This window comes from Lissotriton helveticus, chromosome 6 (genome assembly GCF_964261635.1).
Source record: "Lissotriton helveticus chromosome 6, aLisHel1.1, whole genome shotgun sequence".
Taxonomy (NCBI): Eukaryota; Metazoa; Chordata; class Amphibia; order Caudata; family Salamandridae; genus Lissotriton; species Lissotriton helveticus.
This window is the reverse complement of record NC_136067.1, coordinates 583,680,716-583,700,213: the sequence shown is the minus strand read 5'-3', so window position 1 is coordinate 583,700,213 and position 19,498 is coordinate 583,680,716. Positions and strand designations below refer to the sequence as shown.

Sequence of the window (19,498 nt, the reverse complement as noted above, 5' to 3'; positions counted from 1 at the left end):
TGATTGCATAAACCACCCGAGATATGGGTCCAGGTATTTGGAAAGAGTGAAGAAGTTAGAGGTGGAAATACCATACCTCTACAGAAAATTCATCCAAAAACATTTTGTGGTGAAAGACAGAGAGTGTAGGTTCAATGCTGTGGCTCCAGATATGAAACTGGAACAGACGATCCAGAGATCGCAGAAAAGCTCCAAGGGAATTGTTCGTAAGACACATAAAATTGATTATGTTGGTCAATGACAGCTAGTTTACCATGAAGTTCTTTCTATTTGCAATGTTTTCAGAGAGACGAAAAATTCTAAATTATTGGACCACTGTGAAATTTTTCCTCACCACAAACGTGTGGGAAAGAGAGGGGAACATTTTAATAAACATGTTGACAGCCTTACTCATTTCATGCTGCAGCAAGGAAAACCCTCTGAAATGATTGAGCCTGTTAGACTACACGACTTTGTGACAAAACACTATGTGGATAACGATAAAAAGCTGTTTGACAATCACTAAAGCTAAAGTTCCACGCTTTAATTGCCATAGTAAGAGTTTTGTCCAACCCGCCACTACAAATTAGGTGCCAAAAAAACTACTTTCGAAAGCACCTATAGTGATGGATGTAGCAAAAGATAGGGGTGAATTTATCAAGGTCATTCTGTCACATGGTCTTCTTCCAACCAACGCATTAATTGATTGAGATGCTGCAACCAAACTAATGAAGCACAAACCCGTACAAGAGTGATTGCTGGAACAAATAAATAAAGTGAACTATGAAAATGTGCTTAAAACAGGAGTTATAAATATATATATATATATTTTTCATATTCAATCATAAACCTTGTTTGATGTCTACATAAAAGGATTAAAAACCATTATTGTTTGTTTCATTTCTATATATGTCTCTCCTTCCTAGATCATAGTCGCCATTTTTAAAAATGGTGGAATGCTTGCTCTGAATATTACATTACTACAACACATTCGCCATTTTTACAAATGTCATCCAGAAAAGTTTGCCCTGGATCAGCAATGTCTACCCAAGCTAAATTACGTTTCTTATTATCCAAAATCACATATTAAAAGTGAAAATCTCTGTGCAACAATTTTTTACTGAGGTATTTCAAGGGGCACGGGATTAAGAAAGACATCAAGAAAAAAGTAAACGAGTGGTTCACTGACACCAGTATTGACTAAGTTATAATTGGCCATAGGAACAAGAATATACTGAGAACATTACACAAGAATTTCCTTCCTCGTGCCACAAACATACATTTATGCTGATCCACAAGAGGGGTGAGAAGCCCAAACCTAGCTCACACAGTGTGATCAGTGTTTGATAAAAAAAACCTGAAAATCTATGCTAAATGTCTGCTGACCCATTTCCGAAACTGAATTGAAAGAAAATACTCATATGAGTTAAAGGTGGCTTCAGAAAATAATTGGCTATGGTCAAACAAGTTTGCATATTGCTCAGTTTTTTTGAAAAACTTTGTACCAAAAATAAATACCATTATATCTATCAACTACAGCAGAGCCTTTGACACGGTTAGACCTGGTACCATTGGCGTGAGTCTCCCTTCCATTTTTTTGCTGTTGTCTCCTCTGTTTTTGATATGGTTTTGCTGGTTAGATGCGTTGGGCACTGTGCCACTGATATTCAGTGCCACAGTGCAAGTGCTCCCTATTGTAAATTACTGTAATGGATTAGTTACTCCGTGATTGGCTTATTTAATTTACTTGTCAGACCCTAGTACAGTGCACCATGTGTGCCCAGGGCCTGTAGATCAAATGCTGCTAGTGAGTCCGGTGCTCTCCACACCACTGGAGTCAAGCTATCCTGGCTGAAGACGGCTGATAGCCAGAAACCGGTCCTAGGATGCTTGATTCCGGTCCAGGGAAGACATGGCTTGGCAGTTCGGTCTGGACTGTTCCCATGAGGCACAGGGTCAAGGCTGATTTGCATATGGCCATGTCTGAACTGGGGTGGTGTGGTGAGCAAAATAAACGATGGATTTAGGCCCAGATATCTGTACTGGGGTGAATGTAGGACATTGTTCTGCATTCTGTCCATCAATTGTTGTTTTTGCATTTGTCACCCCGAGTGGGACGGGTATGCTCAGACGTGAGTCCCGTGCTCTCCACACCACTGGAGTCAAGCTATCCTGGCTGAAGACGGCTGATAGCCAGAAACCGGTCCCAGGATGCTTGATTCCGTTCCAGGGAAGACATGGCTTGGCAGTTTGGGCTGGACCGTTCCCATGAGGCACAGGGTCAAGGCTGATTTGCATATGGCCATGTCTGAACTGGGGTGGTGTGGTGAGCAAAAAAAAACGATGGATTTAGGCCCAGATCTCTGTACTGGGGTGAATGTATGACATTGTTCTGCATTCTGTCCATCAACTGTTGTTTTTGCATTTGTCACCCCGAGTGGGACGGTTATGCTCAGACGTGAGTCCCGTGCTCTCCACACCACTGGAGTCAAGCTATACTGGCTGAAGACGGCTGATAGCCAGAAACCGGTCCTAGGATGCTTGAATCCGGTCCAGGGAAGACATGGCTTGGCAGTTCGGGCTGGACTGTTCCCATGAGGCACAGGGTCAAGGCTGATTTGCATATGGCCATGTCTGAACTGGGGTGGTGTGGTGAGCAAAAAAAAAGATGGATTTAGGCCCAGATCTCTGTACTGGGGTGAATGTATGACATTGTTCTGCATTCTGTCCATCAACTGTTGTTTTTGCTAGTGGGCTTGCAGCACTGATTGTGCCACCCACAGAAGCAGCTTGTAAAGTGTGTTTCAGGCCTGCCATTGCAGAGCCTGTGTGCAGTCTAGTACTGTTCTGTCAACTTGGTAAGTGCACCCACTTACCAGCCCCTAAACCTTTCCTTTTCTACATGTTAGCCACCCCCAAGGTGGGTCCTAGGGCAGGGTGCATTGTATGTGAAAGGTAGGACATGACCTGATGCGTGTAGCATATCCTGATAGTGAATTACAACCAATTTCGTGTTTCACTATTGCAAGGCTCTGTCCCCATAGGCCAGAATGGGCAGTTTGATTAGAACATCTTATAATCCTAACTGACCCAGGAAACATGGTAGAAAAACAAATTTAGTATGCCTGAACTCAGAATGATAAAATACATCTTTTAGTGAAGTTGGTTTTAACATTCTGTGTTTGAAAATACCACTTTTAGAAAGTAGGTATTTTCTTGCCTAAACCATCCAGCCTGCCTCTGCTATGTTGTGTATTGCATGTCTGGTTTGTGAGTGACAGGGGCTGAGGGGAGCTCCAGGAGGCAGGGTGAGTCAGCAATAGGTTGAATAGAAGTATCTGCATTGGGAGTGGTGGGAGAAGTAGCACCTGGGCCTGAATAGGGCTGTGCCTGCCTTCCACAATGCTGGCTCCACCTCCTGTGGTGCGTCTGATGACCCTGGCCCACACTGACAAAGGAAGAAGTTGTGCACTGGCAGAATGCACCCAGAACTGGGTTGGACTAGGTACAGACACTCTCTGCCTTCAGAGACAAGGGATGTGTGTGTATTAAAAGAGGGACCCAGACCCCAGAACTTTAGATCACTTCTGGACATCAAGATGGACCTTTTGCCAAGGAGAAGAACCAGAGACTCTGCAGGAATTTGTGACTACCCCTGTGCCATTGTGCAATTTCTGGGGTTGGCCTGCAGTGGTTTCTTTATTGCCAAGGAAAGGAGAAAGTCTTTTTATTTGCAACTTTCATCATCTTGAAGAAGAATCTCCAAGGGCTTGAACTGTGCTTGCCTCCTGCTGAAGTCTCAGGGATACAAGACTTCACCACCAGCTCCCCCCTGAATTTCCTTGCTGGGAATTCTGTCTGCAGAAGAATGCGTGTTGTTGGGAGCTGAAAGCGCGACTCAACGAGAAGAAGCGTGTCGCATCCGCAACTGTTGCCAACATAGGAGAAGCGTGTCGCCACCGCAAGGGTCACCATCGCATCACCGGAGAAGAGTGTCTCTATCGCAGCTGTTGGTCGTTATATCCCCGGAGAAGAGTATCGCAACTGCAAGGGTCACTGTCGCGTCCCCAGAGAAGCATGCCGCAGGGCCTGTCGCAGCTCCAAAGTTACAGAGTCGCCGCACATCGTGCACCCATCGTATTCACGTCGTCGCATTGCACCAAAGACACCATCTTCTCGCATTGCACCGGATTGTCGCATCGCATCAAGCTCCATCTTGTCGCATCGCAACCGGGATGCACCACGAGATCGTCGCATCACCTATCTGGTAAGGAACAGACACATCGAATACTTTGCGCAAGCACTGAGGAACAGATGCATCACCTCCCCCGAAACAAGGAACCAACTCTTCGTTCTCCCTGCAAACCTTTTGCTTATCTTGCGTGACGCATCCAAAGGTCCTCTGTGAGAAACATGTCCCATTTACCATCTAAAGTGAACTGAGTTATTTCTACCATCTGAAATGTAATTTTCTTAACCACTTGGATGCTAAGGGGTGTGCTAGGAGAACCATTGAATTTCCATTGGAAACTCCATGACGAGTTACCCTTGTCATTAGCACTGAAGGGGTTAATACTGTATTGTAGATTGTCATTTGGGTCTTGTGTTAAGTCTATATAAAAAATACTTATTTTTATAAAAACCTGTGTTGTGTCCATCTGTAGTGTTTTCACTGTATTACTTGTTCACAAATGCTTTACACACTGGCTTTAATATAAGCCTGCCTGCTCGTGCCAAGCTACCACCGGGTTGAGCAGGGGTTATTTTAGGAGTGTAGCTCCCTTACTCTGATTAGAAGCAAGGGTCGCTATTTGGACAAAGGTGCAAGCCATTGCCAATTAGAGACCCCCAGTTATAACAGACACCATAAATTGCATGATCTTATGGTCAAATTTAGTGACTCAAGGGATGGACCCAATAATGAATGCCACAGTACTCTAAATTCTAACAATGCAACCTAAGTTTGGTTTAGCCTAAATGGTGAACTGTGGCAAAATGAGTTGTAACAGAGAAGAAAATAAGGGTTGTCTATTGGCACAAGTGCTATACCACTTCTATACCAACTATATCTACGAGATCCTGTGCGGCATAATGGAATATTTAACAAGAATAGGGAAAGAGAAGATCGGTTTCGGAATTACGAGGATGTTTCATTGCCCTTTGCTAGAACCCCGAATGCATTCAGAACAATTTCTGAGCTTCAAAGGAACTGATCAGCAATTAAATCAAATGTGACAGTAATGTCTAAATGCAGAATCTCAAAAGAGTACAGCTTAACAAGAAAGCATTGCTGTGAAATCTTATCCATACTTTGGTGTAAAAGAAGCAAGCCTCTCCATACCTCTCGTATGATGGCCACATTAGGCGTCTTGTGGGCAAATGTTTTGGAGTTCTAAAGACCCTAAATAAAACTTTAGACCTATTGCCCCTTGCGGCCAGAAGGACTTTAACACAGGCACTGGTGACCTCGCGGTTGGACTATGGAAATGTACTGTTCCTGGGGGCAACCGAGGGTAGCCTGGGCCGCCTCCAAGTCATCCAGAACTCCGCCGCCAGGTTGGTGTTGAGAAGACCTAGGAGGGCCAATTCGCAGAAGGCGCTGGATGCGCTTCATTGGTTGCCAGTGAAGAAACGGGTGCGTTTTAAGTGCCTACTCTTCTGTCATCGGATTGTCTGGGATAGGTCGCCCGCTTATTTAAAGGATCTAGTCAGCCGGTATGAACCCTCCAGGACCCTTCGTTCGGAGGGGACCGGACTGCTGACAGTCCCCAGGACGAGGAAGGCCAGAATAGGTGGTCGTTCTTTTGCGCTCCATGCAGCTCAACAATGGAACAAACTTCCCTTGGCCTTGAGACTGGAGAGTAGTGAAGCGCGGTTTAGGGCCTTGCTGAAAACTCACTTATACACAGCATAGACCTCTGGATCTCTCTCTTGCTGGTTCACTGCTAGCTTTAGCGCGGGGACATGCCGTGATGGCATTACTGAGCGCTTTACAAGCTCTTTATTATTAAGCAATGGTTGTGTAAAGGCACATGAAAGAAGTATCTAGATTCTAAAGGAAGTGACTGTGCAATCCAAAAATGTGGTTGGCGGGTTAAAAGCCTAAGACATAATAATATAACTCGCGTGGGAACAATATCCAGCACCAAAGAAAAGTGGAATACTAACATTCCGAGCAGAATTTTGGGCCTCAGAATATAAAAGAAATGGAATTGGGAGGCTCGAAAGAAAATTTGGAAACAAGCTTTGCATGTACCTCAAATTCAACCCTCAGCTGCTGTGTTACTGGACACTGTACACATGATGTGAATATTAGATAGGGTCTACTTGGCCCTAGTAATGTATGTAATAAAAAGAGAAGCAATCCTGTCTAATAACCTGGTGGACCAATACGGGAAAGAAAATGTAACCAACAGCATATCACAGGAGAGGACAGGAGTCTTTAGGGAAGCTGAAACACTTGGGGTGTTAGAGATTTTGGAAACTGGCAGAGACGTCCCGCTTTCCACAGCATTATTAAATGGTAGAGCTGAAGCAAATATCCCCCAAACTATGTACAGACATTATACAAGATTTGCTAACAAATCTTCAAATACCCCGGTGAAAAATATTACTTCTAACACCCCAGCCTTATAGACACCTTACGAAATACCAGAAGATCAAAACCTGTTCAGGTGAGCAAAAAGAAAAAGTCACTTACCTTTGATAATTATCTTTCTGGTGGATACTATAGCTACCTGCAGATTCTTCATCTTTCTCGCAGTAATGTATGTCAAGTTGTAAAGCCAAGCAGTGGCAGTTAACTTTGATACAAACTTTTGCGTAGGTTCATTGCAGCATTGTGTCTAAACCTCAAGATTGGTAGTATATTCTAATAATGCAGCAAACCAAAGTCTACGTAGAATGAGACTCTGTTTGAAAAAAGGTAAATAATCAGAACTGACTCTCCAGCTAAAAAGCATATTAAATGAATAGTCTAAGCCAATTTTCAGGTTTCGTTATGAAACCTTCCAGTAGTGTTCCATGTGTTAAGCAAGACAAACTATGTCTAATCTTAGTACAAGTCTAATTGAGATTTTCGGACTGCATGGCCCCATTCTGGAAACCAGCCTCACCTCAGGATCTAACTACATTTTTTTCAGTAATGAACCAGATTGACTCTCTTAAATTTTTCATGATAACAAATCCAAATAATGCATAGCAACATGTTTGGATTCCGGGGTTCCTGGATTTTTCCATATCAGATGGAGGAAGTCCAGTCAGGCTGCACCTTCTACTGCCCCTTCAGATGAGACTTAGTAGCTAGAGTTGCTGACATTAAAACTGGGAAACGAGGATCAGCCATGGATCAACATACTGTGAATCACTTAACCTCCCCATGCCTAAAAAAAAGAAGAAAAATGCAATGTCTGGTTCTCATGTAAAATGTCTGATTCTTATGTAATGCGCTCTAATGCCCTTGCTCCAAACTTGTGCAAAAAAAAACCTGCAAAAATCTCCTTCATGCTGCAACTTACTTGATGGCCTGAAGATTACAAGTTTTTCCAATTATTTCACATTTTCACTCTTCTAAAGCACATTTTGAAGATTATATTTACTCACTACCTCTAAGGGAACCATGTACTGTTCCATATTTCTTAAATACTAAAATTCTCTACCATAATACTTTACAGATTCTCAAGTTCTATAGCTCCAAATTCAGATTCTTTGATGTGGGAGTAAACCAAGAACCTTCCCTACACAGGATGATGTGTTCATTAGCACAGAGCAGACAAATGTGGTAGTAGTTCGAGAAACTCACCACAAATACACAATGTTCTTCTATAGATTATAAAGTTTAATACCTGCCTCAGACAGGATATTAAAAATTTGAATGATGGAGGAGAACTGTGTCATTTTGGAAAGTATGGTAATTCAGGGAAATATCTGTAAGTTTTAGAAATTATCTGAGGAAGGGCTCCCTTGCTACATTTGTATTCCTATCATGAGAACAACAATAGCCCCTTACTAAAAGGTACAAACATGCGTAAGACTAGAAATTTGCTTAAGGTTGCCATTCCAAAAGCTTTACTTCAAAGCAAAATCATTAGCATTACGAATCATGCCTACATCCTATGATTTTATAAAACATTACTCTCTGGAGGACATATTTACAGAAGATGACCAATTCAGCTAGTCCACAGCCCATAGGCAACCTGCTTCCAAAACCATCTTTATACTGTACTTACTGCTCAAGAGTTAGACATTCCAAGTGATCCATCCAGGAAACCGGTAAAGCTCCAACTGTCAGTATTGTAATACCATTAGAATTAAATTAATGTTAATATTAGAATTGTTTATGTAGTTTACGTCTAAGTTTAAATCTGTTTATTAAAGAATTACAGCCTTCAGCATAACCTGTCGAAGGGTAACTCATGCATATAATAATCCTACAATGTCAGTCTCGAACTCCGCTTTGTATCAAAACATTCCCCATCAATATCATTAATCTTCCTACAACAGTGTGAATCTGTGACCCAAGATGGCCCCCAAAAAGGGGAAGGAAGAAAACAGAGATATCAGTTAAGAAGAAAAACAAAAAACTGTGTACTTAACATATCACAATCGTAATTTCTTCCGAAGGAGTGCCCCCAGCCCAGAATGGGATGTATCCTGCACCCTATCTTTGTCAAGAGTACCACAGCTGAACCATCAGTACCAGATGTAACAATTTATTGTGCATCATCCCAAGTCAGTTTATCTAGAAAGGATTGTGCAGACTCTAATTCCGAAAACACAAAGTGCCCTTTTTATTGCCTGTGTCTCCGAATTCAAGTCAGGAAAGAATAATAGCTGATGTCCACCCAGTTGCACCACTTGCCTTTTTATAGACTTCACTTACGCGATCTAAGAGTGACCATCATCCTATCCCACTATTGTTCCTTCGAGAGTTCGAGGAGAGACATTAGACTGACCACACCACGTCTTCGTCAATGTCCAGGAGCTCCCTCAATGTCAAGCACATTTTTTCAGCTAGTTCCATATGTTTGCGGGAGCGTCAGGTTACACTGCAGTAATGCGGCATTTCCTCATCTCTTGACTCCCACTTAGTTTGCTTGTGTGTGTTGGCACTCCCTGCCTCACCACCTAGGTAACTCGCCGTCCCTACTTTTATTGTTCTATGCACAACATGCAGATTGGTGTGAGCATAGGTCGAGGGAAAAGTAGAGGGATCTTTAAAGGCATTCTCAATGTGGCCAATCCTCAAATATTAGTCCTGAGGGATTTCCACGCTCACGACATAGATCATATGCTGTAGGGGGTTCCTGGTGAGTCTGGATTAACACAAAGGGTAGAATAAGGGAGCTGATCTCACAAGCTCCAAAGAAATGCAACTATTGTAGGTCCCGGTCCCTTTTAGCGTACATTCAGAATATCATATCATTGCAAGTCTGCTTCAGAGTGCATAGCGGGGTAAAGTGGGCAAGAGAAAGTGGAAAACGTCAAAGAGGCCGAGCTTGAAGTTAGTTCACTAAAAGTCAAAAGAAAGGTGGCTAAGAGCAAAAGTGAAGATTATAAAGCAATGTTTGGATGATTTTGAGATGATCAATCACTTTTCAGCCCTTGCCTGCCATTAAGACTGCAATCTGAAGGAAGGTTAGGATTAATAAAACAACATTACCATCATACCAATCAAAATATAATAAGCAGTCTAAGTTTGCCTGTTTATGATTTTTTTAACCTATTATGTTGTTGAACTCTTATCTGAAGAACTTTACGGGACAGTCAACCTTGCACCTTAATTGTGAAATACATTCATTTAAAACTACCAATTTGAAAAATACCTGGTTTCTTTCCGACATAAGAAAATCTATTCGCCCGCCAGGTATCCCAAGTTCAATATACGTTTTCAGTAAGCGAAGATCTGCACTGTTCCCTGAAAAAGAAAATAAACAAAGCTTTAAAAATGAACATGGACTACAGAAACAAGCATTTGCAATGCAATTGGTCTCACATTTGTGAAAGTTAGCGCAACTGGCGTTGTCAATGAAAATCTTTTTTAATTTTAATTTTGTTCGCAGTGGAGTGATCATTTAAGCGTACCGGCACCACCCCAATGCCCCACTCTTCGGCAGAAAGTTAATAGAATATGGGATGTAGGGCATTTTAATTCCTTTATTTACTGCACAGTGCTTAGTCTTAAGAGTGGTGCATGAGTACACGACACAAGTTGGCTGTTATTGATAGAAACAGGGATGGCCAGGTGGGCTGCTGGGTGAACAATGTGTGGGTAGGTTTGGTAGAGACAGTTGAGATCATACAGAGACAGGCATGGTTTGTACTTGTAAAGACAAATATGTTTACAGTTGGCGTTAAGTACCCACCTATACGCCACACCCATGTGCCTCTAGATGCCTGAATGCATGTTTTACCTATATGCCTGTGGCCCATGTATAAACATGTACACGTATATGTCTGACTGTGTGTATTTGCAGTGCAAAAGCGCGCACACACGGTTCGGAGTACCCTCTCATATGGATGTGTATGCATTGTGTGTATGTATTTGCCTACGAACATTTTAAACATGCACAAATGAAATATATGAATATTTTGCCCCACTTCGTATTTTACAAGAACAAAAGCTACTGTGGAAGTTCATAGTGGTCCTTTGAGTAAGAAAGTCAGAAACCTCTCAATCCCCCTTACACCTTCTCCCTAAGACCACACGATTGATTAAATAATGGATGCAGAGGTTGTAGAATAGATATGTATTTGTCAGGAAAATTGCAGACACAGTCTCCAAGTGTCTGACGTGAAATTCAACAGTCCTTCAAAAACAAGCCTATGACAGGGGGATACACTCATTCTCCTGGGAAACTTGACATTTTTAATAAAAAGTCAAGAAATGATAGAGGTCTGTGTACGAGAATAACAACACTGCAAGCAGTAGCGGTCCAGAGTACAATAGGACGTGCAGCGGAGGATCCCACAACAGGGCAGCATGAGGAGCACAGCTGGGGATGACGTCCACATGACGAAGGTATGGGCTGTGTGGCTCTTGGGCGATGGGTCACACCGAAAAACCGAATTCGGCTTTAATCGGATCGAACCTGTCTTGATTAGGAGTAGATTACCTGAAACCTCGTTGACCGAAGGCACTAGTGTTTCCTGTGTGCCGTTAGGCCTGGTCACTGGCTCGCTGAGGCGGAGCGCTTGTGGAATCCATGGTCGCCTATCGCCTAGCAGAGGCGGGGGGAGTGAAGAGAGGAGAGGGGCCCCAAGCGGCCATGGCAAGTGTGCTGAAAGATTTCAGTGGCATACAGAGACATTTAGGTAAGCGGGTATGCTCCACAACAAAGGATCATTGAACGACAACTTATAAAGTGATTATTACCATCCCTCAGTATTTTTAGAACATTTTTATGTTTATTTAGTGTTTTGAAGATTCCATCTTTGAGAAACGCGAGTACGCACGACATTGAAACACTCAGACATGGGCTGAACACTAGAGTTCACTTTCTTTCACTTTCTCTCACCGGGCTTAATTTGATGAGGATTCGAATTAGATGTGATTCACATATTCACTACACTCCAGTGGCTTCATGCTGTTTCTAGCCTTTTTCATGTATCACCCACTACAGGTTTAGAGTTAATGGATGTGCCAATTCTAATAATTTATTCTTACTTGTTTAGTAACCTGTAATAATGACATTTGATTGCATGGTGAACTGTCATTAAGTAACATCAGACTCAGATAACTATGTTTCACATTTTCAGTGCCATGATTGAGGAATTCAAAGTCAAGAAGACACGGACAAGCTAACCCCTGAGGAAGGGTTCATTTGAACCCGAAATGCATTGGGTTTTTTATTACTCTTGTTAACACTATGAAATATAATTTCTATTTGTTTCATTCTTATTGAAATGTTTTGTATGTTTCATCGATAATAAGTTGAACAAAAATCTCAGTTCAGAATATATGAACATGAAAAACTGATCTTGAATATTTGTTGTTTTCTTTTTTATTGAAATACAGAGACAATTTTCAGAGTAATAGTATCAAGCAGATTCATTTAAACAGAAACCCTAGGGACAGAGGTTGAGCACCCTGCAGGCCTGGATGCTTCCAGGTCTAGGCAGAGCAGTGTGCTGAACTACCAGGATCCGCTGAGAAGCGGCAAGCCACAAAAAAAAGTACATAAACAAATAGAAAAGAAATGCGGGCAGCAGCCATGTAATACACCAAATATAAAGGCGGGCGGCTGCCATGTTTATTAAAGCTAAAGCTGACAATGATGTAAAGGCTGCCGCCTACCTTTCTTTTCTATTTATGTATTTTTTGTAGGATTCGTGGCACGCCGTGCTTCAGCTTCACATGTTTAAAGCTAAAGCGTGACATGCCGCGAATGCTACAAAAGTAAATAAATCAATAGAAAAAAAGGAGGGCTGGTGGCCACCATGTTTAAAGCTTAAATGAACCTTCTGATCGAACAAAAACTTACACGCTGCAACCAAATAAAAGAGTGCGCTAACAGAAAGGAAAAAGCCTTTAGAGAAAGGCTAGCCGTAATAAGCCAATACTCCAGGGTAAGAGGAAGACATGAGAAAGTGGGACTTATACCCACAAGAAACCATAGAGAAGAAACTGTTCGGATGACACACACTTTACCCAATCAGCAGCGAGGCCAAAGCCCATAGAAGTGAATACAGAATGTCTCGAAGCAGCACTTGCACGCTGCCTAGTCTCAATCCAAAAATAGTGTGTACTGCCATTTTAAGAAAAAACAAATTCAAAGTTAATTCTACATCAATTTGGAAATACTGTTACAAGGTCAACTTTATGGTGGTCTTAACGTTTTACCTTTATCCTCCCATTTTGGCTAATTTAAATTTTGCTGGCTTTTGAACTCTGTGCACTTTATCACTGCTGACTAGTACTAATGTGATTGTGTTCTCTTCTGTAAACATGTTAACCTCGTCAGTGCGTCGGACGGCCCCCGGCCGTCTGACAGAAACGGTGGGCGTGTGCGGAGGATGGCCGGGGGCCTTCTAAACTGCGCACGCGTGGGAGTTTTCAGCACCGGCAAACAATTTCGGCCGCAGCGAAGCGGTTAGAATTGGATTACACACAAATGGCACATTTAATTTACTTGTACGTCCTTAATAAAGTGGTACCCCATGTATCCAGGATCTGTAAATTAAATGCTTCTAGTGTGCCTGCAGCACCCCTTGTGCCACCTACTTAAGTAGCCTCTAAACATCTCAGGTCTACCACTGCAGTTTTAAACTGGCATGCCAACCTAGCAAAATAAAACCCTTTTACTGGACTAAACCTTCCTTTTTAATGCACATAGGTCACCCCTAGGGTAGACTGTAAATAGCCCTTAGGGCTGTGTCCAGTGCATTTAAAAAGTGTGACATATACATTTTAGTTTTACATCTGGTAATTAAATATTCTTGAAATTTGTTTTTCACTACTCCAAGGCCTGCCTCTCCAGTAGGAAAACACTAGGTTACCTTATCACATTTAATAAGGTAAAGGTTTCAAATGGAAGCAGGTAGGAATATTGAGGTTGATATCTATAGAATTGTAATTTAAAACCCTATTTAATAGTGAAGTCAGATTTTAAGTCACAATTCTGAAAATACCACTTTTAGAAAGTAGGCATTTTCTTGTTTCAACCATTTGGTGCCTGCAGACTGTATAATGGGTCATATGACTAGGTGTATCTGACGGTTGGTCTTTGTATATTATTACCAGACAGTGAGACAAAGGGGGAAATAGGTGTTAGCAGGAAGAACCATCTCTGACTTGACACTTACCATACTTGCACTTCACAAGGATCTGCCTCTTAAATGAAATTGAGATTTATAATGCATACTAATACCTGAGGGTGTCTAGGCGCAGCAATCCTTCTGAATTAGCTAACCAGAAAGGGCAGATTTGAAAAGTGCGTTCAGGCTAGATATTAAACAGCCAGGTTTTTAAAAGTTTGCGGAATGCCAAAAGATTGCATTCCTTCTTCAGAGTTCCACAAGCTGGCGGTGCCTGCCACAAAACTTCTCCCTCCCCCTGAGGCAGTTTTAGTCCTGGAGATTACCAGATTGGAGGAGGCCACTGACCGAAGCTGCCTCTCTGGGATGTACCACATGAAACTCTGTGAAAAGTAGTCGGGCCAAGCCCATGTAACGCTTTAAAGGCAATACAGAGGGACTGGAATTCGACTGGAACTCTGCACACCCATAAAGGATTTTACCTAGCCTTTTTTGCCCCAGACAAGCTCGGGCCAAGTCAGGGCAGCAGAAAATTCCAAACACCTCTGGAGGGGGAGGACTCTTGAGGTTTCTCCCACCTTGAAGTGGGCACCAGGTAGAAGTAATGGACCCTCAGACCCAACTCTTTCGTTCACTTCTGGAGCTGTGGAACACTCTGCTATGCTGCTCTGTTGCACAAAGGACTGCTCTGCTGCCTGAGTACGGAGGACTGGACCTGCACCTTGAACATAGGACCACCAGAGTGACTCCAAGGGCTAGTTGGCTGGCCTCCTGATCAGAGTCTCAGGGACAGAAAACGCTTCAACCATCTTGAACTCTGCACCTGGACTTTGCTTGCTGTGGGACTAAACCTCCCCAAGTGGTGTCACTCCAGTCCTGGATCCTTGTAAATGGGGTTAAAGGTGCTCTGCCAGCCTAGCTGTGGGCTCATCTGAGCAGATGCAGCACAACACAAACTCGATGCAGCGTCTCATCCGAACAAGCAGTGCAATGCAGTCTCGACCTAAGTCCGCATCGCAGCCTGCACAGCTCATCGGAATCGCAGCTGCATGACGCATCCTCGACACGGTGCAATTCTCAGCAACAAGGATTTAAGGCACCTTTCTCAACTGGACTAACTTTGCCCCTGTGTCCGGCCCACATTTCAGTGAGGTTGACCTATGACTATCTCCCGACCGATGTGACCAGATAACCACATTTGGATCTTTGTGCTTTTAAGCACTATTTTTTCCTAAGACTTTAAAATTGCATATCTGGAGTTCTACTAATTGGATTTTTGTGTCAAATAATTTATTAAAACATACTATATTTTTCTAAATTGGTTTGGAATTTTTCTTCTGTTGCGTTTCCACTTTATTGTTTGTGTACTGCAAAATGCTTTACACATTGCCTCTAAGTTAAGCCTCACTGCTTTATGTCAAGCTACCAGGGGATTAAGCACAGTTTAATTTGGGGTTTTCTGGTGTTTCATCCTGACAGGGGTTGTGGCTGTTGCTTGAGAAGGAATCACACCCTCCAACCAACAACTCAATTTCTTACCAACTCAATTAGCTCAATCCAAGAAAATGATACTTGACTTCCAGTGCTCCGTTCAGGCTCATGTTCAGGCTTTATGTTATAAAGTGTAGAATTTCCCCATTCTACACAATTAATTATTATATTTGCTTAACCTACTTTGTCTTATGATACACTATGCCAAAGAAACGACTCTTTCTCACCTAATTTACCTTGTCAGTACTATCATGGATTCTCAGTCGTATATGGTCTACAAAAAGTAATTTTAATATCAACTGCTGAACATTCTTGTTTAAATAAATGAATATATATAAAGCATATGAAACACAACAAAACTCCTGGGTCTGCAATAAAGAAGAAATGGTGCTGGAAAAAGTGACCAAGCTGAGATAGAATATCCCTTTTAAAAGACTATTTCTCTCACAAACCATAGCTGGCATGCTTCGTCATCAGAAACCTCCTTGCACAATGATGGCTAGTTACGGTGTAGGCTACAACCTTCTCTCAGAGAGTAAGGAGCTCAACAGATGTTTTGAGAGGTATAATTAGGCTTTCCTGTTTTCAGTTTCTATTTTTGGTAAATTCTGATCGGGTTTTTTCAGTGTTTTCAAGTAATTTCAATACCTTAAAAAAACATTTGTCATCAGTGGTTACACATTTTCACGCCACCAAAAACAGAAAAAGTGTTTTTCCGGTGTTTATGGAACGTTTGGCTTTTAATATTGCTTGCTTTCTGACTGATAAAACATGGTCTCATATATATTAAAATAAACATTCCTGAATCGCTCTTCAACAATGCTTGGCTCTTGGATTGGCCACCGTTGACTCGTGCTTCAGTAAGGGATTCTGATTCAAACTGATCTATACTCTTCAATTTACAAACAGGAAAGTTTATTTGAAGAGATCATCCAACCACGACGTTTGTAACCCACAATTCCTGCAAAATCGGGAACCTTGTGACATATACTTGTCACTATAACTTGCATTGATTGTTTCAAGCCTGAGGTGTTGGCAATTCACCTACTATCAATACTGAACTACTAGAAACTGGGGGCTGATGTATTAAGTGTTTTTACCCATTCTCTGTGGGTAAATGTGATGCCACATATTAGGAAAGATTCTTATGAAACCAGCCATTTTACCTATCAGTGAAAGAAACAAACGCCGCCAAAATATCAAATATGATTTTGAGATTTCTTGATTCTCTACAATTTATAAAATAATCAAACGAGACCTATAACATGCATCTAAACCCTTCATCTTTAGACCAAAGACAACAAAACTGAAAAAAGCAAAAGGAAGGAGAAACAATATTTTAGTGGCATCCCTAAACAACAAAACTCAAGCAGAATAATGTTAGCCCAGTCTTTCTTACTGCTAGCTTGTATAACAAGGTTACATTGTATTGGCCCCTTTAGGAAGAAAAAAAAATATGCACTCTCTTTTTCCTTTCTTTGAATGGCATTTAGTTTGTGGTTGTGCAGGTGTTTTTTCAGTGGTCATATGTTTTCACTGGTGAGGGCTATTTCTCTTTCAGTGGGGTTTTATCAGTTATTATAGGTTTAAACCTAAAACCCAACAGTCTAGGTATAATAAATACCCTTTGAATGAGCTTAGGGGAGTAGAGTGAAAAGCAAGGAAAACTTGTGATGGTTAAAACTGGCTACAAGGTACGCAGATACATTTATTGATGCATCTCTGGGCCAGAATTAAAAAATAGGACACTGCAGAGAAAATGAAACCTGCTTACTTATGTCACGGAAAAAGGTCACCTTGTTTCAGCCTATAACCCTTGAAAGAGGTGTTGCGACATTCAGCAATACCTATAGTGATAGTGCTTCTGCTTAAAGTTGAGCTCAAAACTATTTAGGAATAATGTGAGATATATATACAAAATGGTCCAGTGGTCCTTTGAAACTCCAAATGATAGGGGATCCACTGACAGTCACCCACAATCGTCTGGCATGGTGGCTCAAATTAGACCCTGGTGTGGGCATCATAGTACTCTCTATCCTCTCAATATTGATGAGTATAGTCGCTTTCCATGCCAGAGAAGAGGAAACTGACATGGTCAAGTCTTAGTAAGGGTGTCCTGACGCTGATTAGCAGTCCTGGCTTATATGCCGTAATGTAAATAAAGCCAGATCTTGAGCTTTTTTCTCAACTTATAGAACAAAGTTCAAGAGAGCGAGAATTCCACTGCGTGACAGTCAGAGTGCAAAGAAGACCTCCCCCAATTCTGGCTCAAATTAAGACACAAAAAGAGACTGGACATATGATGGTCTTCTGCTAAAGCAATATTCTAAAGACAAAGGAAAGAGATTTGTATACAACTCGTTTAAAGGCACATATTAAGTGGCCTGAGATGGGATGTTCCCAGGTAAATTAATGATTACCCGTACAGCTGTGATTTGAATAACTTAATCCCCGCATCAGACAGGGAGGAAGGCTGAAGTAAAGGGAATTCCTGCAGTCCGGTCTGGCTTTGATGAATGCATAGGCAACTATCTTGCGGAACGACACAGGTAAGAAAGGGAGGATGCTCCTAAGCGCCCTCAATAGGACAATGCTATAGGTTGAAACAGAGAATACTTAGCTAAAAAAAAGCTCTAATCAAAATGGATATCAAGATTTCTAGCACTAGAAGATGGGGCCAGAGTTGGCACTGGTCAGCAGGCCATAACAGCTGTGACCAGGACATTCTGTACTTGCCAATACTTTTGTTATCCTCACTATAGAGCTGCAAACAGCTGGACTTCAAACATTTTACTACAGACGCTATTCAAGAGCCAAACTTCTCTTAGGTCTCCAGAATGGAAATGCAGATCGAGAGTATAAGCTGTGTTGAAGAGGCAGAGGAACTATAATGTGGTGAGAAAATAGATTGGAGACCCAGCAGCCAAAAATTAGCGCAGCCAGGTATTTGCTTTTTTACAAATTCAGATGTTCAAAAAGAATGAGGATGACTGTGCCACCATGGTCTAAGATGGTCCTATGATGTTCTGAAACTACTGACAAGGCAGTGCTGTGGTCAAGCCTGAAACCAGCCTGCAAGCCATCTAGTAGACCTTTAGACTCAAGATAGAAAAATATTATTAGGGCATAAAGGAAATGGGGAGCGAGTTACCCAGAACTAGGAACTCCAGCCTTGTCTTCTTAAGTAAGGGTACAACCAAGACAAATTCCACATGTCTGGCATGCACGCTTTAGAGAAAGAGGACTTGATCAGATTGGCAATTATAGAGCTGAGTAAGTCTGTGATTAGATGAAATTACTCAATGACAAGTACCCCAAGAAGACTTTCGCTTGCAACAATTGATTAGGGTCAAAGTATCATTTACTTACACCGGTGAAAATTCAGTTTAGGATGACCCCGGAAGAGAGCACAAAAGAGTGTCAGAGGAAGGGTGAACTGCAAACTGCAAATAAGTACTGGCAGTTATGTTGTAAAAATAAAGTGTGCTACATTTTCACACAGTTTAGGTGTGGGAGTTACTTTTTTGGCCTAGTGAGTCAGGATTATGGAAGGTATTTCAAACATTAAAAAATTCCATCTTGAAGAGTGAATGTCAGTGTCAGTTTTCACTTTGAGGTTGGAAGCCCCAGGCTATTAGTATGCCTTTCTAATAATTACAAATGACTTACCTAAAGGTATCTTTAGCTGATTCATCATAATTGGATCTCATTTGTCACTTCAGCTTTTTTAATTGACAATTTATATAGTTGAGATTATTATACGGGGATAAATGGAATCGAGTAGAGAGGTGATCCATTTATTGAAGATGGTTGCCTTAGTTGTGATGCCATCGCTGAAGGTAAAGGGAATCACAGGCTAAGGCTTTACCAAAGTGCCCAGTGCACATTTTTGATCAAGCGCAGAAATCAGAAAAGTTTAGGAATTACTGTGTTCTTTTTAATAGAGTGAGGGAACAGTATGAAGTAAGGCAAGACATGGTGGTCAGACCGTGTCAAATAAAATACAGTTTAATCACCAATGTCTTCAGATTAGAAAAGACCAAGTCCAGAGTGTGACCGCCAAGTGAGTAAAGAAAAGTGCAAGTTATGACATATCAAGTGTCATGAGGTTTTCTACGATGGAGCTGGCCTGAGTAGTTTTCGTAATGTAAATTCAGATCATGCATGATGGAGACGTTAGAGCGAAAGATCAATCAATCAGTCCATTTATAGAGCGTGCTACTCACCCGCGAGGGTCTCAAAGCGCTGAAGGGAGAGGGGGGGGGGGTTGGTG

General features: G+C 41.8%; 1 protein-coding gene across 2 annotated transcripts in view; it reads right to left on the bottom strand.

The window, feature by feature from the left end:
* The window catches only part of FAM135A (family with sequence similarity 135 member A), a 938,545-nt gene that overhangs the window by 327,598 nt on the left and 591,449 nt on the right, over positions 1-19,498 (bottom strand). For both annotated transcript variants that reach the window (XM_078648016.1, XM_078648017.1), the window contains one exon: positions 9,804-9,895. In XM_078648016.1, the coding sequence (XP_078504142.1) occupies positions 9,804-9,895 (92 nt within the window). The remainder of the gene's footprint in view (positions 1-9,803; positions 9,896-19,498) is intronic.